Below are 26206 nucleotides of genomic sequence, written 5' to 3'. Positions count from 1 at the left end.
AGATCCTAAAGTGGCAACAGCTGATGTCATGCTTCATTAGATACAAATATATTATCCGCTGACGTACGTTTGGAATTGAAACAAGTCAGCCGTCTCAATGACAGTGTTTTAATTGAGTTAAAACTAAATCTTACGTCAAAAATTTTATAAATGAAAAAGATAGTTAATACTCGTTGTTGCTTACAATAATCCGACTGAAACAAACAATCGAATTAACTTCACACCTAAGGTTCACCCAATCATAATAATAATTTTTGGGTATTACTATGTGAAAACACTCGTCTATCGTCAATGATTCAGTTTGCATATTGATTTTTATGTTTGCATATTAAATGTTTATGTTTGATTGAGCTAATGTTTTCAAGATTCTAAAAAATCCTGCACATGTTTGAAACATCATTGCAATAATATATTAATTTTCTACCATATTCACAGCAATGTAAATACCTGTGATAGATGTTATTACATTTTTTTTAAAAAAATGCTTTCGTAGGGCACCTTTTTATTTATGTGTTGTATGTAATAAGGATATTTATAAATATGTAATAAGTATATTTATGTAATAAGTAAAGTTCGCTTCTTATCCGGTTGTTATCATCATGTCAAAACAGGGTGAGGTTACGGCTGAATGGATTTTTCTAAAATTAACATTGACTTCACATGGCCGTTCGTCTTTCCAAAATTCCCGTAAATATTACAAAACGGATACATCTGTCCACTTAGGGTTCGGTTCCAGGGGTTTCAAAGCTTGATCCTCGACCATTGAAATATTCAAATTGACACTCTCTGACTTTACAAGTTATTATGCTGAAGAATTATGACAGCCATACGGAACACGTCCTATTACGGAATTTGAACTTGAAACACCGCAATAATCATCTCTAGATAATAACCAGTTACAAAATATAGGAATACCCAGACTATCACATACATGTGACTCACATATTATATACTAAACTAAAATAATATTGGACTCAGAGACTCATACACAGAACTCCAAGACTTATCATATCCTAAACTAAAATATTATAGGACTTACAGACTATATCATTTCCTAAACTAAAATTTTATAGGAATCCAAGACGATCATATCCTAAAATAAAATATTATATAGGACTCATAGACTATCATATACTAAAAATAAATGAACAGACAGTAATTTAATATTTAAAACTAATACGACAATTTTCCGGATTTTTTTGTGTGTTTTTAAAAGATCTATTTATTATCAATAAAAGAAATAAATAACCGATTACTGAATAGTAATGACAAATAAATTACACAAACGTTAATTCCGTAATTATGGAACAGGAAATCCCCCATAAAGTTATATACGTGTACTTGTTAGTCACCAATAGTATTTTCCCATGTAACACACCAAGAAACAACACAGTATTATTAAGGAAGATTACTAAAACTATTTACGTTTACAAAATCACTGACAGAATGTTCCAGATATGAACTACATGCTGTAGGTCTTTTTATATTTTAAGGGAAATAAATAAATATAACCATAATAAGAAGTATTATTAAAGCGCATTTCTGTCCTGTAATAAATTATGTCGTAAATTAAATGTACGATCATTTAAGGAATTATTAATGCTTTTATAATTATTGTATATATGAAGACTCAGTGAAGTAAACACATATGTCCTATAAAATTGAAATCTATCACATCTTTAGATGGCTCGTTCTATATCACTTGTCGAATATCCGAAATATTCACGATTTGTGTTGTATTTAGGTGTGGAAATGGCATTCAAGACATATTTGTTTTAGGATTGCACGCTTATCATACCATAAATATTGACAAGTTTTATCAGAAATAAGCTTAGTTGTATATTTACTCATATAAATATTACATGCAAAATAAGAGTTGTCAATACAACACAGGAGTATCATTAATAATGCATGTAGGGTGGTGGCAAGGCTATCATTTTGGACCCTTCATATTTATATAGTTTTACAAATGACCTATGCATAGAGTTTGAATTAGACTTAGTATGCCACACATTTTCAGTCAACGATGTATTGTTTACTTGTAAAAGCCAAGCTAATGTTATTAGCCATTTCATTTCAATTTGATGTAATGGACACTTTTTGAGTTATGAGAAATAAATAATATTAATTCTAAATTGAACTGAAATGAAATGGGGTTTAACTAACCTCCTACTGTTCTGCCCCGACTGAGCTAATTAAGATGGCCATATGCTTGGAGGAAACTTTGCCCGGACAGTGGCGCTACGGTGTACTCTTATTTCGAATTACAATTGTCAAGAGTTCTTTTACGTGCACGCCAATGTGTACCGTGACCTCGGTTTTTCGTCCCTCCTTCTAACACCAGTACACTGATCATGGAGAAACACACCGGAAATCCTCGGCCAACCTAGGGATCGAACACAGGATCCCCAGATTAGCGTGCCAACGACCTATCCACTGAGCCACCGTGGCCCCCGATATCAATTCAAATATATAACAGTAAAACAAAACAACAAAACATTAGGTTAATCCGTAATCCAACTACGACATATTACAAACAGATTTTTTGAACTTTTATTTATATTTTCAGTGGAACATCCAACATTCTATTACGATCCAATTTCCCCCACAATATGTTATACACCTTTGTTTAGTAATGAACAGCTAATGAAAGACTAAAAGAGTACTTACACTGTTCATTCTTTCTGTCATATGAAGATAAAGTTGACGAGGGCGAAGATTGTATTAATATTGTCATAGCTCCCTAAGAGATCAAATAATCATAGTTTTGTTGGCAACACGAAGATGTTACGTAAAATTCTAATAAGATTTTATAGTCGAATGAATGACTGTATTCATATCATATCTAAGAAAGAAGCTTAAATCTTATTACCTATCAATTATGATCAATATTATTTGATTTACTATCTGTGGATTAAGGATTATTGCCAATGATAATCCCGTTGTTTATTATATACTGCGATGGTATATATTGTTTATCATTGGATCAATGGTTTGATGACTTGGAAAGGACATTTCCAGTTCAACTGTTTATAATGATCTAGTATGTTATGTAAATGATAATAAAGCAGTGTAACATTTGTATTTAGTTGTTTTTTAAATCTAATTAAACGTACAAATATGAAATTAAATTGGGTTTAACGTCCTATTGCTCTGTATATATCGGGATAATGAAGACGGAAACGTTAAAATAAGAAAGTCTAACTCTTTGACGGGGTTAATCTGTATTTATTTTAAAGAAATTAATTCTGCATTTTCTGTTGATTAAAGCTACCCAATAAGAATATTTCCAACAATAAAAGAGTTTAATTAATCTCAAACCAAAAACTAGCCTAGAATGGACTACATTATGTAATGTTACTAGAATTTTGCAAGAAAATGCTGCACGTAATTATATCGATATTGCTAAAGTAGTATAATCAGAATGGTCTTGGAAGACAAAATTGTTTTACACAACTAGTGTTTAAAATTGTATATTTTATCATATGCACTTACAGTAAGCTAAAGCAATTTCTATTTATCTAAGTAAAAAAAAAAACATTCGCTAAGCAAGGGGCCTGAACTCCCCATTCTGTGGAATATTTCAGTAAATAAAACAACAGAATTTATAGCATTTTAACGGTGTGGATGTCCTTTTAAAGAAATTCAAAATGGGAACAATATTGATTTTACATTATATTAATATTATAAGAAGATTGGGGTTGTAGGTTTTACTTACATTCAGAAGAGTTGAGGTCACTAAGCAGAAAGTAGTCATAATATCAGAGATGCACTAAGCGGCTTAAGGTCTTGGCCACCACGACTCAATTATCAATCCGATTTCAGGTATCTGAACGATGTCAAACATCGACTCCCATACAAGTCAGGTACGTGCACAGAAATTGCAATGTGACATAACTACTTTTATTTACTTTTATTCCAACAGATCGATCGGTGTTTTTTTTGTGCAATTTTAAGAAAATCGTTTTTTTGCTCAAAATGAGTCTGAACTATCAATAAAAATACACCACATTTGTTCCAACAAAGTGTTAAATCCCAATGATTAGAAGAGAAAAATCATTGTTTTTTGGAATCTATAAATGAGTAAGAATTGCAGAGCACGTAAAATAAGCAGTGATAACCCTCACGTCATTCATTCAATATACATGTACGAAACCGTTGTAAAACAAGAAGTCCGGGAGCAGGGAGTTAGATTATCTGGAAAAGGGATTAAATGTGACAAGACTAAAACAATATTATGACACTAGACATGCTGTCAACATCTTCAAGTTTAATATGATATCTCACGCACTTAAATATTGACTATGCTTGATGACCTCTTGTCATTAGTTGTCTTTTAACAAGCCATTGTCAACAAGTAAATTAGGCAGTGCGGCTATAACACGCATCATATCACGGCAAGAAAATATAACAATGGCGGTAAACAGTATCTTATCCATTTCACTGAAGATTCGTGTGGAAAGTCAAGTTTGTTTGCAGTTATCCGTCGCTGTTATGTTTAGTCGTGGGCGGAGTAACATGTAACTTTGTAAACCGTCATCAAAAAATTCCTCAAAATTCGATACACAATTGATACGACGGACAACGACAGGCATATTAGCTAGATCTGACCAAAGTTCGAAAATAAGTAGGCTACATTTTTGCTATTTTCTTAAAAAGGGTTAAACTTGTTTTCTTAAATGTCGTATCATCAATATATCAATTTCCCATAGTGCACTTGTCTACAAGAATGCACGTGTCGTTTTGAGTGCGGTCCTAATATTTAGTTCCACAAATCGAAAGTTTCGTAAATGTTCGTATACATAGACTGCCCTAAAAATGACAATAAATAGCAATTCTTCTATATAAATAACAAAACGTAGACCACCATTTATAGACTTAGCTTAATCTAAAAGATACATTCCCATAAAAACTAAATGTCAAAGGAGATAAGCAAATACTTAATAGACTCATACTAACAGTATTCTAGAACTAAACGCAAAACAACCAAATGAAATTAAAACACAAAAAAATCACCAAATACAACAAAATGACACCAAGATAAACAAGTAACAGTCGTTCTATTTTGGTGAAATATTATTAGACTTAGTCGCCGGTCAGAGCCAGTTTAAAATGGCTTATTGGGTCTGTATTTTTTAACCTTTTATTTCGTTACTTCCAGATAAGAATGGACATGGGTGGATTCGAGATTTCTGGATACATATTAATGTTAAAGAATAATTTTAAGTTAAGATACTGACAAAACACATTATCAAGCAACTGTAGAAAACCGCTTTTAAAATATAAACCAAAATTATTTTCTAAAAAAAAAATCTATTTTTTAATTAGTTTTGTACATTGTGATGCGCAAACATTTTTTGCTTTGAAATGGAATACCTGACTGGTCATTCTGCTGGAGAGCAGTGTCAATGGAAATTTCTTCTACTCCTCGTATTAGCTAACAATTTCTGATTTACATTTGTATTATTTAAATGAATCAGAAACTTCGATATTGCACAAAGTAACTGATTTTGTTATCCAAAATCTAAATGATTTGAGACCATACAAATCATACCATCAATGGTTATGGACTACAGATTATTTGGAAATGTCGGATTCAAAAGGCTACAAATATCTTATCACTCCCGTTAACGTCTTCAGTAACTCTTAAAGAGCTGGCAGGTCTCACTATAATAGTTAAAAACAAGATAATGTAAAGGCAATTTGCTGAAAATTTCAGTCAAACTGATCCACTCTGAACCGAGATTTTAGCGATTGAATTTTCGGCCTAGCCTCGATCATCATTACTAAAGTCGGTACGATAAAAAAAACCATAGTCTCGATTACCCATTTCATGATTAAATCTTGAATGGAAGTCGAACAGCAAAACCAATAAACATCGCTTGCTAGAGATGACATCGAGAGTTGATTATGGTCTGGATAAGTTAATTAATGTCTAATTAATAATTTAGATAACATTTCAGGCCTAAAGAAAGACCTGCAATATGCAGATTTAGCTCTTGCATAATCTGTGTTTAAGTAATACTGGAAAAAATTATAGGTTTTTCTGTGCACACCTGGTAAAATGGTCGTCTAAAATAGACTAACCTTAGTTAATACCACATTTTAAGACGAGCAACAATACATGTTAGCACTGCTAAATTTTTGTTTTGCGTTGTCTCTCAAAAAGATCACGATTCGGTGACCGTCACTTTCTCCAGACTAATTAGAGCGTTCACAATATTTAAAAAAAGTGATCAAGAGTCATAACTTTGATATTAACTATCGGAAATCGCTGAATATCAATAGTTGTCTTAGTATCGTGTCCCTTTTTTTATATATAAATGATATTTTGTTTCAAATGGGTGAAATCGGATCGGTAAACAGACATAGCTTATATATAACTAATCTACTCACACAATGAATTTGAAATATATTATGAACAGATTTACTATGTACATATTATGAAATAATGGGACACACGGTCAGATAAAGAAACTCAATAGTATGCACTTTTTAAAACATGATAAGTGCTAAGCTATTTTATAACAAAATTTAAAAAATAAGTAAAATGATCAAAAAGAGAAAGACTTAAATAGTGAAACAACTGGTGACACCAAAGTATTCATGTACTATTTAAAAGATGTTATTTGTTGTAGCCCGATTATCTATTCAGTTGATTGATCATGCAGTGACAAAGGATATATTACCGGTTTTGTGCATTCGAATACTGAAGGGCACCAGAGGAGAAAATAGTCGCGGTTTCTTCAAATCGATGATTGTAGCAGCAAGATGGATATTTAGAGATGTAACAATTTATGTCCGTTTAGATCACTTAAAGAATGTTGCTGTCTGCTATGGATGGTCTGATTCTTTCTTTTGCCCTGGACTATGAATTGGGATTAATTAGATCATTAAGTTTCAATTTTTGTCTGAAAGTAGTAATAACGATATCCAGTTTGTTCCATTCTTTAGTTGAAGAGTGTCCGAATGATTTCTGAATGACCTTTAACACTGTGTATGCAATTGTGGACGACGGACGGAAGGGGTGACGAGATACGACAACATTTTTAGTCATTGCCCAAGGTCGTTGCTGTTAATTTGGTTGTGTATCTCTTTGAATGGCATTTAACACAGTTCTATAAATAACAATCACTGTATTATATACACACGACGTTTCGACAAGATTTCACTGGTCGTTGTCAAGCATACAAATGAGGAAAAATATATAGTGATTGTTATCCATAAAACTATGTCCCAAATGAGAGATAAAGCATAAAGTTTAGTAAGAAGAAAGCAATTCAAGTAGTTTTAAAATTAAACATATATTGTATTTTGCAATCAAAGCAAGCACGTCCACTAAAGAAAATACTTCAGATATATGTTATGGCATTAAAATTGCGGTCATTTATGGTAACTTTTGTTGTTGTTCCTCTTCTTGGAGGCGACGTTTTGCGAAAAAAAAGCTCAAAATTACGCCAATTCATGTGTAATCAACATGACACATGACATACTTGTTCCTTGGATAATTCCAAAATGGCTTCCAAGATATCTTGCTCCCAGTCCATACAGTACAACCGTATCTGTTATTTCTATAGTTGCGCACACAATGCGTGAGGGAGAAATTTGGCTGGAAACGGCGTTTCCGCCTACCATTCTTCGAAATCCAACTGTCAAAGTTCTTTTACGTACACGCTTATATGTACACTGTTTTACGAATATTATCTGTTACTGGAATGATTTAAAGTAATTTCATTTTTATAACATCTTTAAATATCGTATTTGATTCAAGACTTATTATATAATAAAATAATAAGTCGCCTGTCTTTCATGCTTTTACGAAAACTAAAGAAAAAATTCGAAGTTTTTTTCACGTGTTTACGAAAAACAAACAAATCTACTCCAGGAGAAATAAAGTATAAAGTATTTTTAATGTATCCTATATGGCCAGATGATTACTTTCAAATCTTAAACTAATGTTTTCATGTCAATTCCCAAATGACACTTCAACAATATATATATACGTTGTAACCAAACAATGACAATATCTATAGACTTTTAAACTAATGGCTGGACTTGTACACAGCTTATTTATATTTACTTCTGTCTGTAGTGCTCTATCGTCATACTCTGGATAATAATAAAAATCCTAAAGGTGCTTTTCAGTGACTCGAATTCAATTAATAACTAGCCAATTAATAGGATTTATCTTAAGCAAAAGAAACTGACTTAAAGATACGTCATGTAAAAGCTAAATCCGTCTATCGCGGGTCTTATTCTGGATTCAAATTTTCTGGAAATTATTATTTAGACATTTATTCACACGACAAATCAATAATCGGATGGGCGAGATATTAAGTGAATTAGTTAACGTTAAATTTAACATTAAAATGGATAATCAAGACATTTTCTTTTATTATCGTAGCAAATTATTATCGTTAAATAATATCGTGGGTCTTTTAATCCATTTAAATCTCAGCAATCCGATGTTCTAGCGAGTTGATTATAGGGTTGTCGTGTGAATAAATGTGTGAATAATAGTTTATATAACAGCTGAAGTCAAAATAAAGACCCACAATAGGAATATTTAGCTCTTATATGATACATCTTTATGTATGAGGAAATGACTTAAAGATAAGAAACTATCGCATATACATGTACATATGGAATCTGATAGAGTCTGAATGTAAATCTAAGACTATTCCTTCGTTTTTATCTGTTGTCAGTCCAAATTCATAAAAAAAAAATAATAATCACCGTAAATTGATACACTTCCTTGAATGAATTCGGAAACATCATGGTGATTTTTCATCTTAATTTAGTTCCTTCAACTAAATTGTATAATTGAATTTTGAATCACTAGTACACGATTAATATTAGTCATAATCATCTAAATTCGCAGAGATCTTAATAATTCAAAAGCAACACCTGGTTTGAAATCTATTACCCCCCCCCCCCCAAAAAAAAAAAATAAACCCCCAAAAAAACAACCAAAAACGACGTTCTTTTCATAGTAAAACACACCCATGACGCAAATAAAATAAATTTTGTCTGAAGTTAAATTGAAATTTAAAAAAAAAGACAAAAAAGATTGGGAAATAAATTGTAAAAAGAGTAAATCATATAGTATAGAATACATGTAATAAATGTATAACTGTGGTGTGATCCAATGGTAACAGATTAGTAGGCATTTATTTGTTAGAAGATAAGATACTATCGATAATAGTTAAAAAAATATGGTGTCTCTTCCTTATTAATCACACAGTCAACACTTCCTTTAAAGAATGATGCAAAGTGATTTTTGAAGGAGTCACCGCGTAACTTCCGACATAAACCCTTCATTATGATCTAAGTTTGGTCGCTTACGTCGGAAATGATTCAAAAATTACAGACAAGTGTTTCTAAAGATAGCTCATGTAACATTGAATATGTCATGGGTCACTTTAATATGAAACAGAAAATGATGACGAATTTATAACAAAAAGTTAATTTAGTTTCCTGTCAGCACATTTTTATTTTTTGAATCATAGAAGGAAGAAGACTAACTGATAATATATCACCAAATTTATTTAAATCTAAAATAATTATAAAATTAATTCCAATAGGGGACAATATTTTACGGACTCGTGCCATTTTACAGCGATCCTACCAACCATTGACAAAAGCGGGATTTTTTTGGGTCAATTTCCCTTATCCATAATTTTGTCATTTTCTTTTATGAAATCATTAAAATTTTTGATATGATGTGTAGAATAGGCATATCTATAACATAATTTTCCTTGTCGACTACGTTTTACAATACTTTCGTGCTTGTTGTTTATTAGTTTAGTGTCTACAATCCAATGGCCGGTCTTCAATTGCCAACTGGTAGGACGTTAAACCTCATTTCATTATATTTCATTTACAATACAATGTAAATAGGAAAAATGTATATGCCTCCTTGATTTCAAAATATTTATTCTTTCAAAATTTGTCCACAAAATAATTATTTATTGTCAATTCGACAATATTATGTTATTTACCCTTTGAAAATGGATAATTTAAGCTATTTTAATGCTTAATCCATTCTCTTCATAGAAATCAACTTGGGCTCGAATCAAACCCAACCATATCACATTGCATAATATTGTAACGTTAAAAGTAGCATCGGCGGTGTCCAGTTATACGTGACAAAAGTTACGTCATGCCACTAGACGGGATTCCTCTACTTTACTCAATTGTTTATACGTTAGAACAACGATCATTACAATGGCAGATTTAGTGATTAACTGAGCTAAAATAGAAAGAACCAATACAATTAATGTAGATATCTGACAACAGGGGTGATTTATCTACATATATTTATTTTAAAAAATAACATTTTATACCCATTTTCTTTTTGAAAGCAATGTTTGTAGTATAAAACGTGATATTCTCCTGTCTGGCTTCACTCGGTTTCTTGTGTTGGGGACAATTGTGAAAAGCACTTGTTTTCAGATGTAACCGATTTTGTTTATGAAAGCCGAGAATTAAATATGTTACTTCATTGTATTTATGAAACTGGAGACTTCTCTGGGCAGCTCAACTGTTTATTATGAATATAAATCTGTGATTTGGTGTTGCATTTCTTATTCATTCACATGCCTGCATTATTTCGTTTAGGTCTACTTAGGTATTTTGATTACTGTATTGTATATTATGTATTGTTTTACTTGTAAAATCCTAGGATCAGGCGGCTTCTGTGTCCCCAAAATAATTAGATACTTAGCCAAACTGGGAAATCGCAGGTGGCTTCGTGTGACAGCAAGTCGTCATAAGACATCAGAAGTCTATAGAAAATCTAAAAGCATATTAATTGCACAAGGTTTCTCTAAAGTAATTGCGTGCATTATGTTCGGCAATGCTTATCAGTCTTTTCACACGTCAGGTCATTGTCGGCCATTTATCCGACAAATAGACGGTAGTGCTAACCTAAATGGCTACTCATAGCCTCTTCCGGTTACTAATAATGTAACACACGAACACGTAACACAATTAATTCCTACGCTGGTTACCTACCAATGCAGTGCAAAAGTTATTGACATACCCCCCCCCCCCTTATGCATGGCGCTTTTGTTGACGTTTTGGTGTCTATCGAAGACAATATCTAACAAATTTCTAACAAATTAAATAGGAACATGTATTTTTAATATGCATGTCCGTATTTGTATAAAACCAACATTCATATTATAATTTCAACAAATGCACCCATGTGCAAAATATTTAATGTATCAGAAACACATACACGAAAGTTAAAGACATCGGATAATCACATTAATGAAGACGTACTATTATCTCAGGTCTGGTGAAAGAGATCAATTTCATATCATGTTTCTGTATTCAAAATAATCCTCGATTAATAATTAGAATAGATTAACTATATATTAAATGAACATTATTTTTAGCAGTAATTTTTTCAGTTTGACTTTGCTCATGGTTTAACGACTCCTTCCTCATCCTTTGTATTAGAACTATGATTTTGCAATCTTTCTATTTGCTGCCCATGTCAATGGATTGATTAGCTTGTGAATTCTTTCCCCTTGCTAATAAAAAAGCATAACGTGCTCAGCTCATCGAGTTGTGTTGGTGTATGCATTATTTAAGAATGTATATCATTTCTAACATGGTGTTGGTGTAATAGTATTTAGTTGCCGAGTCCGTCTACTTCACTATTCCACTAACGTGTGAAAATATTGGATTATTATGTTTCCGTGTGTCGTCTATAAGTATAGATTTCTATCCACACCATTGCAAAGTGGGCCAATTTGAATCTAAATGCATAGTTAACTAAGCATACACCATATCAATTTGGCTAGAAAATTGTATATCCACGGCAGTGATATTAATACGTGTCAATAGAGAGACCGTGCGAATTATTGCATAATACTTTGAAAATATAGTCTGATATCATCACGACCAATGAATTTTTGCGGCGATAGTGGTGGGATGAGACACACACATTTAATCTGCATAGTAATTGTCCCAAATAAATGTTTGTGTTTTGTTCTTTATTGTTCTCTTTTTTAATATCATTCTCCGAATATCCATATTTAAGTGTACGCATATGGGACTTAAAGAACCCGCACCGGTGTAAAGGGCAGCTCATGTTATTCAAAACCGATGATAGATTAATCTGATGGTAGATTAACCCTGTGCATTTGTTACATAGACCGTAATGATTTCAGTATCGATGCTAGATTAATCTGATGATAGATTAATCCTCTGTATTTGTTACATAGCCCGCAATGTTTTCGATACCTATGATAGTTTTAAAAAGGTGTTGTTTCATCGATTATCTGACGATGGTCCAACAGACATTTACACTACTTATATACTCTTCAAAAAAGTAGGGGATATTGAAATGCAAATACCTATGCAGGTTGCGATATGATAAAGAGCCATGGACATTTGACATGCTTTGAGAGTATGTTCACAGATGAAGAATTTATCGCCCCAACAGAGCCACTGAGCTGCACATGCGACACGCAATAGCGCCATACACGTGGAGTTTCATTGTCAAATTTGACACTGCAAGGAAGGGTTGATGAAAATTGCCGCTTGCTGGTTTATCCTACCCATGTTTGCTTTCCTATCGGTTCTTGCATAAGATTTACTGTTTAGCGTATCTTTGCTTTAGTGTGTTACGTTTTATTTGATCGGGAGACGTGTTCGTCGACGCCAACGTCAACCGACAACACTGCAAGAATTGGCCGTGGCAATGCAAGAGGAGTGGGTCAGATTGCCCCAAATCGTGATTGGACGGTTGATTAGGAGCATGTCACGACGAATTGCTGAATGTCTGAGGATTGGTGGAGCAATTACTCATTATTAAGACAAAAATCAAAAACGTCCATTTTCACATTTGACGGTGTATATCTTTGCGAGTGAAATGGGGCCGTCGGATAAGCCGCAGATATTAACTGTTTATGTTCATGTGTAGGCAATTGGCCTGTTATATTAACATACACTGGTTACCTCTAATAAAACAGCAGTGCATTTCCGCAGTTTTGTATTGTTTCTGAATATCCCCTACTTTTTTGAAGAGTAATAATATTACTCTGAAAAGATAGTCGCTTTGAAGTTATTATAGATTAATCTTGGGCATTTTTTATTTAGTCCAAAGACAACAGATTACAAGTTATTACTGACGGTTTACGGTTTACAAAACCTAAAATTAATATAATATAAAAAAAGCTGTTGGTACTTGAGGGATATATAGATATTTAAAATTTCACTGCTTCGGGTTTTTCGGCATGAACTTGTTTTAAAAAATCTCTAATGTATAATGCAAGTTTAATGTATAAATAATCGGCAGGTATAAACCAAAATATACAGTACAGATAATACAAATTAGAAACTTAAAAAAATACATCAAGATTAACGCAAATGCATAACAAACATCGCGCCTGATCTATATAATAATACGTAGAAAAGTCATGTCATCATAGGGTGGCTAATGATATTTATAGATATTTTGTTAAGCGGCGGTGTCTACACGTCTCTCATTTAATTTCTAAATAGGAATCAAGTTATGACCGGGGAGTTGCCTTATAGCTCTCGCTCGCAGAGTCTGACGTCTTCAATCTTCGCAAACTTCTTATAACAATAACTAAGACAAATTTAGATCCACTTCAAGTATCAGAAAAAGCCAGACGATTTTATTCCCTACGGTCGATTACAGATTAGTAAAATGTCATATACATATTGGACGCATCTCCCGTGATACTCTTACGTGGATAACGAAATCGTAAAGACCTCTGCTGATGTGGCATTTAGAATTATGCACTATAAATACGCGATCGCGGTTGAAAGGCATTATAAGTGAACTGGTGCATTACGACATCGCCTTATGTCTTACGCTATTACAGAAAATGGCTACTAATCAGATTAAGAGGCAAATTCTACTACGTCTTGTTTTCTTCCGTTTCCTATTGAACAATTCTTAGAAATACTATAATATCGTCACAGTGATTTAAAATAAATCTTAAGTAATTAAATCCGCAGTTTAATGAAATTGCGTACTGAACAATTATAGAACATTATTGAAATGGTAATGAAAAGATTTTTTAAATCTTAACAGTGATAAACATACGTGTAAAAATCATTTTAAAGAAATCCTATTTTTGATCTTTATAAAATATGTTATGGTGAATAAAGTTTTTTTTATGAACATATCAAGAGTCTTGTTTCCAATTACCATTGTTTGTTTAATTAAAACTACGTTGTTGATGATGATATGAAGTTGTATGAATGAAATTGACCCGATTGTTAATTAAAATAAACCTGTGATATTTATATCAATATTGTGAAATGTATGGAATAATTACTTCAGCAAACGTCAGTGAAAATGTCACAATTAAGACTCGTAGACATAATATATAATAAAACAGCCCATCAAACAGGAAAGAAAGGAGGTTGACCTTAAGTAAACCCACGATCAACATTTTAAATTGCCAGATTATGCGACGAGTGAAAACAATAGCCACAAGGATAAAATACTAGTTTGGTCAGTTTTAAATAAATATAATCAACTTAACAGCCTACGTTTTAATATTATTAACGGTTTGAATGTTAGTATGGTAGTAACAAACAGAAACAACATTTCGTTCATTCGTTGGGCTTGAGGTTCGCTTCTACCGAGGGCGATGTCGCAAACATCCGATTAAAATCGAGAGAAAAGTTTGAATTCACCGTGTTATAGTGAGAGATAGTGGGGGAGAGAGAAAGAGAGAGAGAGTTAGTTTAACGTTCACGTGTCACAAAGTAGGTAATTTCGGGACTAACATATGACTCAATCTAATTTTAATAATTCGCTTGCGTGTAAGGGTCTTTAGTAGTGGGAGGAAACAGGAGGAAACCCATGAGGTTGGACAGGCGACCCAACTGTCACATACAACCGATGAATCGAAACCACGTCAGTTACCTCAATAACAGACATTATGACACAACGCGCACGCGCTAACCATTCGGCCATTCACCCCAACGCCCCTCGCCATGATATATGACATCATCTCGTCTCAAAAATGAAAAATACGTAAATTATGATGTTATTATGTAATTAATAACATCCGAGTTTAAATTAGCTTCCACGAAGAATTGACTAGCGTGTATGAAACAAATAGCACAATCCTTATTGCTTCATTTATCTAAGACCGATAAAGATGCCGATATGAAATCAATTAAAACCAAAGTAAAGTTAAATGGCCATGATCTTAATAATTGTTGGGCCAAAACTTTTTTTTAATAGAAGTATTTTTGACTCTACATGATCTTAATCTCTATACCCAACGTTTATTCTAGCATGTCAAGCTTTAAGAGTGGTAACTCGGATTAAAAAACAACCTAAAAATCTTTCATTTTACATGCAACAGTAGCGAAACCTTTTTAATTGGAAATTGGCATGAAGACTTACAAAGAATCTACTAAAAATGATGCCAGATAAATAATTGCACAAAGTATTTACGAATTCAGAGAAAGTAAATAACTTGTAGTTTCCGGAATTGATTCAAAATAACAAAACAAATTTCTTTTTAACACCGATAAAAAAAAAACAATCATAAAATATTGGAGTTTCTATCTTTCAGCGAATATTTGTATTTTATATTTGCATCAAAGAAACAGAATGTCTTAATATTCGCTTGTAATTCTTGTATTATTGAGATTATGGATCATATCGTCAAATCCCCTGCCATATTTACACAATACTTAATAAATATTCGAAAAATGTCTTGACAATATTCTATTTACAACTAAATCAAATCATAGTCAATGGATCGGAATTCGATCGGAAATCGGAATTCCCAATAATATGCAATGACGATCTAAGTAATATAAACAATGACATAATATGTAAGTATACTTACAACCGGAAAACTTTCCACCCATTCCCCTAGATAGAATACAACATTTAACAACAATTTCTATTCTTTATTGTAACAGAAAATGGAAAATTGAGTCGTGAGAAGGGAAAGCAGACAACTTAAACAAGGATATGTCCAGAATTGTTGGTGAAAATCGGTCACAAGTAAATTTGCCTCCAGGTTAATGAAAAGTTCAATATTTGGGGTTAACTGGTCAGATGCGATCAAGTCAATATAACGTAAGATATGTGTTGGGGGAAAAAAGAACAAATTTTGTTCGGAAAATGTCAGATGACGGTGTTTGAGGAGCGTGTGACCGAGTGGCGAATACATTATTTGAAGCTGGGAAACACTTCCTTTATCAGACTTTACTTCAATAAAGAAGACATGACAGTGAGAATACTTCGACATGGGTCTTCTTCATGTTTATTTATTACACCGTCTGTGAAGAAGAACGTTAATATAAGATGTATCGTCAATATATTGTACAGTCTAGCCCACCTTTTTCTCCTGGTGGCGATAAAACAATCAATATTAGCCCACGGTATTAGTTTGAATTTAGAAGCAACTGACGTTTTAACTCCCCGCCTGTCCTCATAAAATGGGTAGTTTTATTTATAACATACTCTACCGTTCTCGATCGTCATTTTTCTTATGTCTTGTAGTACTTGTGATATTGCTTTGTATTTAGACGCAACTGGTGTCTTAACTCCCTAAAATGGGTACTTTTGTAACGTACAGTAACGTTCGCGAACATCATTTGCCCGAAAATTTTCTTTGTCAATTGAATTTTTAGAATGAACCAATCATTAACTAAAACGAGTTTTCCATAAATGTTATTGCGCGAGGTCTTAAGTATTATAAGTATTATATTATTCAAAACGTAAACCGCGAGCGAATTCCCTTTTACAATTATATAATTACATTTCCATGACATACATGTATGGTCTCATCATCTGAAATACATTGTACGAAAAATAGACGGTTCACCGAATTTGCGCGGGGGGGGGGGGGGGTGCAAATCCGACTAGGAAAACCAACAGTAGACAGTTTGGTGGAAAGTCTCAGAACCTCAACCACAGTATGAATACCGACCTCTGATTGAAACACAGATCCTATTTCGTTTCGTGTTTTATAGTTCAAAATTTCGTTTTACTTGTCTTTACTACACTAGGATCTGGAAGAGTTGTTATATAAACCACGTTCTGTATGAAGTGAGGGATTAGCTAATGAAACGATCTGTTACGGCGAGATTTTGGCGTGAGGTGCACGGAACTCTGGGTAAACCACTAGAAACGTCAACGCTGATTGATTAAGCAATGTCTGACGTCATAAAGTCAAAGGTCGCTCGTATAACACCTGACACGGCCTTCCACTGCTACCTGTCAGATCTTCATGTATTGCAGGCCATTGAAAGTATAAAATAAGAAACGAAATATAGATCTGTATTTTAATCAGATTGTTCATGGCAGTACTGAGGTAATAATTATCTTAAAGGAACTAAATCGCTAATATTTGGGACCTAGAAATTGCCACAAATGGTTGCAACGCATGTAAAAATGTAATATGAATGTATATAAAATGTTTTACATTCAGTCATTTCCGTTTTTACTCAAAATTCAAATCAATTATGTACGGCGAAATACGCCAGAAGTCTCAATCGAATGGCTCTAGCGTCTGGTTATTCAAGTCTATACCGAAAGTATTTATTGCGCATGCTCTCCAGATAAGACTATGCCATCACCGTTTGACATGAATTGTGGAATATGTCAAGCCTTGTTCTTCGAGTCCCTTGTTACAAATGGCGCTGAAACGCCTTATGGTACACGATTCCTGTACCAATGGTAAAGTGTTTATTTTGTCTTTAATATTGGATATTAGAAGCCCAACTTTTCCCGGTAAGATCACAATGTTGATTTAAATTGACAAATAATTCGTGTTTTCAATGTCGAGGAATTTGGGTGATTTTGAGTTAAGGACTTTAAATTACATCGAATAATTACAAACTGATGATCAGATATCTTTAATAAGCATGAAATATGTTTTTTCACATTGGGTTGTAGCTGTCGAGAGTAAGCTGTAGTATAATAATATGTCTGGTGTCAATGTTATTTTATGTAAACTGTGATATATAAATACTGCGTATGTTAAACATCATAATATTAACACAATGTCTTCTCATTTTTTCTCGAGATGTTTGCGTGATTTGGAGGACACGTGAACTTCCTTCAGTCACTGCAAAAAGTGAAACAACAGAACGGAGAGGACGAAGTGTTGGTGAAGGCACGAAGGTCTGTCATATAAATATTTACCTATAGGACTTTACTGGTTTCCTACAATATATTAGATCTTCAGCATTAGGATATTTAGTGGCTTGCAACTAGGTATTGGAAAATGAAATGATATGAAATGGAGTTTAACGTCCTACTTCATTTCATTTCATTTTCCAATACCTAGTTGCAAGCCACTAAATATCCTAATTGGAGACATGGTGGCTCACTAACCCCGGGGTGCACAGAAACTCCCGGTGTTGGCCGAGAAAGTTCGTATAGATTTCGGTGCCTCGTTTCCTTTTGTTAGTAGTGCAGTAAGGAGGGCCTGGCAAGGAACAGCGTCTATGGGAAGAAACACCAATGAAAACTCTGTGTCGTGCACGTAAAATGACATTTTCATGTCGATTAAGAGGAAGCAGAAAAGCCGCTTTCCGGGAAATGCTCATTGGGAAATAAATGAATAAATCGCAGCCGAGAGCAATACAGATGAAAAATAAAATGTTCAACTGTAGTGTATGGATGGATTGTTATATCCGATTGACATGTTCATAACGCCATCGTTTTATCTCCGTAATAAATATATGAATTAAGAGCAGTTCAAATATCTGACATGATCGTCGCATCCTCTGAATGAGCTCAATTTCACTAAACTTTCCATTCATATTCCTGTGTATTTGACATGTATTTGACTTTGTTATATTTATCCGTCATGTAATAAATTCTTCCAATGAAGCCTGTGGCTAGGTGACTATAAAGTTTCTAGACGAGTTTAAAGCTTTTTAGGGGTATGATTTATCAGCGAGCGTGTTACGGTGATACTAATCTATATTCTAGTCCGCAGTCGTCTATCAATTCTCATTACCTACCACAAGGCCATCAATTTAATCGTGAAATATCATGTCTGCTTTCCCGACACCAACATCCCAATCCAACCAACATATTTCACGTATTTTAACCTTTAATTTCCCCGTTGATAACTGACCTTAAGTTAAATACAGATATGTATACATATATGCCACCAGATCCGCACATCCTAATTCATATATGTTATTAGGTCTTGAAAATCGTTTCCTACAACTACTTGAGTAACGGTGTTGTTAATTACTACCTTGACCTTCATCTTGGTCCACTACACTTCTTGGCAAGAAACAGATTTGATTCGAGTAGAGCATCACGCTAAAACTTTTGGATTGTCAGCCCCACAGACACAAATCCTGACAGGTTAGACCCGGGTTCATGCTAGTATTCTATCCCCGGATATTCTGATTATGAATTGGATGTATTAATACCTCACAACCAAAAGAGCTATAAATGTATTACCGTCAATAATCTTTGCATGACACGTTTCTACGTCAGAATGCAATGACGGTCTGAATTGAGAAGCATCTGCAGGAAAAACAGTAACAAAAAGACCAATCATAACTCACTATCCACCAAAATAAACATAAAATCAGATGAACCACAACTAAACACAAAAGACAAAATCGTGGATTAGTCCCGATAGGTGATGGTATATAAAATAAAATAGACCAAAGTGGTATAGCATAAAATAGCATACATTTACAATCTGGCTAATAAATCAACAAATAACATGCCATCGTTCCATGACTTCTACTAGTACGATTGTTATTTTGGTCGAAAGGTATGATAACAGCGGGTGTGACATTAATAACACCCCGTTTCAACCGGTCATAAACGTTACCGTATTCCCTATTCGATAATAGTGTTGACGATTTTGTGGAATTATTATTATAATTGATTTTTTTATAGATGATCCTAGCCTGACAATCTCCTGGAACAGAATGGATCATTGTGATATTAACATAGAGCATGATGATAGTTTAAACAACGAGTATTGATTTTATTGGACAAGGTGGTGTTATATTAGCCCGACTTGTTGTTATTTACGGGTGTTGTCAATAGCTTCCAATGAGTAGGCCTGTCAAGTCAATAATTCTGAATCATGAGTTATCTCCCCCTTTACCAACAAAACAGAGTTGATTTATATGTTGGCGAACAGTTCTCCCGGAGATAGAACGATTTACTCCCGTGTATATTTTGATTACATATTCATATTAGTACTGTATACAAATAGGATTGACCGAGTGTTCAAAAAGCATATAGGCCACATCTCAGCAATGCTATTAGTCAAATACCACAGAATATTTCTTCATCCACATTTTAGTTCAAAAGTGTTGAATCTAACCAGACTTACATTATGAATAATACATCGGAATATATGTATATCCAAGTTTGGGATGTTTTTATTACATGAATGTGTTCATTCTACTCGGAAACTACCAAAATACCTCTGACGTATAGACTTTTATAAAATGAAATTCAGTCGTTAAAGATATATTATGTGAGATTAGATAAAGAGCTGGCAGTTCTCACTATACTAGTTAAAAACTAGTTAATATAAGGGAATTTCAGTCAAATTGATCCACCCTGAACCGAGATTTAGCGATTGAATTTTCGGCCTAGCCTCGATCATCATTACTAAAGTCGGTACGATAAAAAACACAGTTTCGATTATCCATTTCATGATTAAATCATGAATGGAGGTCGAACAGCAAATCGGAACATAATCCAATAAACATCGCAGGCTAGCGATGACATCGAGGGTTGATTATGGTCTGGATAAGTTAATTAATGTCTAATTAATAATTTAGATAACATTTCAGGCCCAAGACCTGCAATAGGCAGATTTAGCTCTTGCATAATGTATGTTTAAGCTAATATTTCTTGTTTTATCTTGAAATATTACATTTTCTGGCTCCATCGATCCATTTAACTTGTTGTTTTAGTATCGATTTAACTGTGTTTAGAAACCAGTTAACGGTCCTCATATTAAATGTCTATCCTATAATCATCCGTCGACGAATGTTTTTAAATGCCACAGTTAATGACACGTAAGATGAGAATGATCACACTTACGTAAACACTACGCATGGAATTTCTGAGAATTCAAAATTTATTCGACAGCTAACCACACATTCGAATCCAACGTTAAATTACCCATTTTACCATGGTATGTTTTCCCATTTTTAACTCATATTTTGAACTTATTCTCCGTTATACGTTTTGAAAATCTGGAAACCGGTACATTGCTTATATTGCAGGACCCCGTGTTTCCAAAACAACGCGAAAATCTGGAAACCGGTACATTGCTTTTATTGCAGGACCCCGTGTTTCCTTTAAAACCTTCATTATAACCTTATACCGACCCACACGCTTATCTCGCGAATTTAAAAAGGCCATTCAGTTCTAAATTTACCTTGAACATTTTCCTTTACCCTACACGCTACTCGCGATTTACAGGTTTATACTTTAACATAATTCTACTAAACACAAATACATATTACTTGAACAGAACAGTACATTACACTCATTTACAAAAACACGTCTTCAATCTCCCTAAGATTTTTCGAAATGTTATTACGATCTATGCCTGAAGAGGAACAATATTCTTATGGAGTTTTGCAACAACCGCGCAAAATCTCCATTTCCGAACTGACTAGCTTCATGTCCCTTTGAGTTGGTCATTCCCGTCCAGAAATTTCTAGATCCACTCTGGGTTATTTCGAAAACATTAACATTGGGCTAAATTAAATGGCTCTTGTTTACGATTTCATTTAAACTTGGTATGATATGGATTATGGAATATGATTTGAAGTTCGTTGATTTCCCATTCTTTGATACCGTATCAAATAATTTCATATCCAAGAAGCTGACAATAGCTTCGGGGCAATTGTGAAATTACTAGTAAAATTTAACGAGTTTTTACTTGAGCACTGAATCATGTAAATTATATTTGCCTCAGGGACACACATATATTTCTGTCCAGATATCTTATTCGATACGGCTGGATTAATTAACCCCATAACATTCATATACACTATAAACGAAAATTGAAGTGTCTATGCCCATCATTATAAAATATTAAGCATATCCACTTCTCTAACATATAAAGTATACTAGCCCCTCTAAAATACTAGATATGCCCACATCTCGAAAATACAAAGCATACATGTATACCGATCCCCTCTGTAATACAAACTTTATCTCATTCTCTAACATGGCAAGCATACTATGGACCAGCAGCCAAGCATGACGTCATTGCAGCAATTTAAATATGTGACGCCATATCAAAAATTAAGGGCCCGTCAAAAAAACAAGAACGCTAAATTTCTTGTCGATCATACTTGAAATGTTTCTGGTCCAAAAATTATATCCACCCCACTCAAATACATAGTCTATCAACCCCTCCTAAAATATAGAGTATACACACTTCTTTGAAATCATAATCATGCATCTGTAGTGGTAGACACGGACAACCTTTAAGGAATTCATCATAGAATTAATGGTAAATATTCGGGAAATCTATAATTTTCACATTAAAAGGTTAAATAGGATTTCCAAAGGACTTCAAGAAAACTGATCAATATGCTGAGTGAGCCGGATTAGACTTTGTCACGAATTTTAAAAATACAAAAATCAGCGGATACAAATCCCAGATCAACTGTATTTACATGGTATTCTTACTCCTTGTTATGATACCACCCACGTTTCTTCTTACACATGCATTTATAAAAAGGACATGTTTAAAACGCCTTTAAAAAACCCCAGCGTAAATTAAAAGAGAGGCTGTGTGATTTCCCAACTAATATAATATGGCATTACGTATTGTTCCTATAGCATTAAGTGAACCGGTTAAGCGAATCTCGTCTCGTTCACGTGTCATCATGGGATCAAAACCACACAAATATTGCAGGCAGACCTACGATTGTATGTCCGATTATTCTGACGTCACCAATGCTTTTATAAAATTGTGTACTTATATAAAATAATAGATTGTATTTGTATGACCAGTTTCAATTACTCAGAAATCCCATCTAAAGCATTCACGGCAACCGCCACGATACCGAAAAGATTTTATTTAATAAATCTCTCGTTTCTGAATGATACGGAAACAATGAAGAACATATCGGGTTCCATTGTGGTTCATGAAGAGATAAGAACATTATCTGTCGGAAATGTTGTCGCCAATTACTAGTCTCGACGTAGGTTTGTTGACGCTTTATGTCTGCAGACAAGAATCTCAACGTCGATATAGAAGATCCACCCAACGTAATGACGTGCTTCACTGACCGTACTACCCCATGCCAATACGTTGGACAATCAATGCTATATTACTGATATTAAACGTAACCAAAATTACCACACGAGAAGAATGTTAGTAATCTCGATTGTCTATGACCATGTTAATTTTGATGGACTATAATTGCAAATATAATGTTGTCTTCTTATAAAATTACATACATTTTACGCAGATGAAATATCTGGTAACGGTTTTTAAAATAATGACCATTTTCTTACGCATAGATATATATATATGGGTGACGTTCTGTTTCAATTGTTGTTTTGCGTGACGCCAACATCTAGCAAGAAAAGGATTGTTCATTGTTATTTATATTCATAAAGGAGAGTCTATGTTGGCCTAAATAAGGTCTCTTCTATTTCAAGATATCGGAAGTGGCAAGAGCGAGGGTAAATATGTCTTTACCCATGATCTACTTTGACGTGAGTTGGTATTAAAGGTCGTACATACTAAGTACTTTAAAATTCCACCACTTCTTCTATTTTGAGAGTTCTTCACTAATGTAGCTAGATTGGGTGTTATAAACACTCCGGTCAATCTAAACGTTTTCCAATTAACGAATGGAGTCTAGTTTGATTTTCTCTTAAATGACATTTTCGTGTAGAGAATACGGAGACGTAAAAATAAGCAAACGTTACATATACTTTGTACGGGGCTAGATCGATCTAATCGGCTATATCAGGCAATGGTAAACACAGTAGGGTTTTTTAATTGCTATTTATTTGTCCACAAGCCTACGGGAACTGTTTGATAATGTTGTGGGTGGTATAACATTTTCATATATAATTACTATACAAATCACACTCTTGGATTGCCATTCATTTGTCCAATAAAACAGGCCTGTTGGGATTATATTAGTAACGGGTGAGTCTAAGATTTAAAAAACCCAAACAAGAAACAGCAAAAGAATACCGCCGCTCAACACATTCTACATGCATATTTATACGATATTACAACAAAATTCACACCCTTGTTGTCGCGATGATCAAGTATGGAATTTCGTCGACAATGCACGGTGGGTACGTAGCTCGCTCGTAGCGAGGCGAAAAAATTGTTCTGTCCGAGTTAAGTAGTAACTGAATTCACTTTATTGTCCTTTAAGCGGGTGTCACACTGTCCCGAAATTGACACCAGATGGACGTGAGGGAATCTTAAGCCATCGTATGATCTCCTGTGGAGTTTCTCAGGCTCCGACAGCAAATTCTTGAGCGCTGGGAAAATTTTGCGAAAGTTCATTTCGTTTAGAATTTGTGTGTCCAGTGTGTCCTTTATAAGGCCATCGTGAGGGTATCTTGTCAAATCTTGTCATCTTCATCTGATCATCGGTACCATTGGGCATTCTTATATGCCCACATTTTCATGTGGGCGTATATTGTTGTCGCCCCTGTCCTATCGAACGTCTGTCCACAAATTGTTTGTGGGCACTCTACAGGTAACAATTTGTATCAAATTTTGACGAAACCTAAAATATAATGTTATCGTTCAAAGACCTCGGTTCCTTTCGATATTGGCATGTATCGTGGATTATGGCCCCTTACTGTACGAAAAATCGTGTTTTAGCATGTGGAACCTCTAGGGGTCTCAATTTTTATCCGATTCAAAAACAAACATTTAAATGTATCACCGTCCACCACAATGACGGTTGAGTTCCAAATTTGTGAATATCGTAACGAAACTGCCGGACAAACTGGCCGCTCCCCGTACGCAAATAGTTTAAAAGTATGTAATACCATAGTTGTTGACACTATAGGGGTTCACGATTGTTATTCGATTTTGATGAAACTTGCAATGTATGTTTATAACCCAACAATCTCCGTGTCTTTCGATATTCGCGTATATCGGACCGTACATAAAATCGCTTTTTTAGCCTGTCGTCTGTCCATTTCTTGCAAAATGTGGGCGTACCTTGCATGGCAACCGCTTGTTCTCCATACGAACACAATACGAAGGTCGCAAGAATATGTAAAGCCCTCGCAATGCCCCCACAATCGCCTTATCAAAGGCAAAATGGACCTTCGCAAGGTCTTTCCGCATTTTTTTGGCATGCCAAAGATTTTGCCAGCGCTCCCATAGTTGCTGCCATAGTCTAAAAAACTTCACAGGCGGGTCATACGATGGCTTAAGATGCCCTCACGAATGGCCCGGCCCGATGTTTTTACGATCTGGGCCGAGAGATTCACGGGTCATCGTGTGACCTTCGTGTGGCCTGCGGGACAAATTACTATACAAAATTCACATCATCGTATTACCTTCGTGTTTGCTTCGTGTGACGTTCGACAGGCATCGCACTTGCATCGGCCGTTGATTTGTTTTTGACCAAGTTCGGGACCATCTTCGCGCGAAATTCAAAATTCCATATTCGTATAGCCATCTGGAGTCAATTTCGGGACGGTGTGACGCCAGCATTACCGTAGCGACATTTACAAATTTCGAGGATCATATTTTCAGTTTATGATCTGATCAGCCCGAATTTCATTTTATTCATGTCAAATATTTTCAAATACTTTATTTGACTGCCAGTTAAAATCGATGTATTCGCAAATCCTAGGTTATGCCAAGAAACAATGATACCGGTTCCTTAAAAGCCATGATATTCCACTATTCCAGACCACTATTCAGTCCATCTACATTTAAATTCTTGTCCAAATGCATATTGTCAATTTGAACATAAGACATGACCATCTATTGATTTAATGACGTCATGATGTTCCCTCTTGGAATGCTATCAGCTACTGAGTGTACCGTTCTATCCATGAACATCGAGGTCATGATGGCATCTACACTATGTGTTTTGAATTAATACTCTAGATTACAACATAAAGAACACATTTCAACCGTTATAGGGTTTTAAATCCCATTCTCACTCGCAAACAAATACTAACTTTGTGTATTATTTTCAATAACTGCTTAATTAC

General features: G+C 34.3%; 1 protein-coding gene across 2 annotated transcripts in view; it reads right to left on the bottom strand.

Moving 5' to 3' along the window:
- LOC126812589 (uncharacterized) overlaps window positions 1–26206 on the bottom strand; it is a 93639-nt gene that overhangs the window by 45636 nt on the left and 21797 nt on the right. The window contains exon 1 of one of the 2 annotated variants that reach the window (XM_050539048.2): window positions 3719–3800. The exons of the other annotated variant lie outside the window; for it this stretch is intronic. Coding sequence (XP_050395005.1) covers window positions 3719–3757 — 39 coding nt within the window. The 5' untranslated portion in view covers window positions 3758–3800. Of the gene's footprint in view, window positions 1–3718; window positions 3801–26206 lie in introns of those variants that run through there. 2 annotated transcript variants of the gene reach the window in all.

This window comes from Patella vulgata, chromosome 2, assembly GCF_932274485.2.
Source record: "Patella vulgata chromosome 2, xgPatVulg1.2, whole genome shotgun sequence".
Classification (NCBI taxonomy): Eukaryota; Metazoa; Mollusca; class Gastropoda; family Patellidae; genus Patella; species Patella vulgata.
The sequence above is the reverse complement of the archived record's forward strand: the minus strand, read 5'-3'. Positions and strand labels throughout refer to the sequence as shown.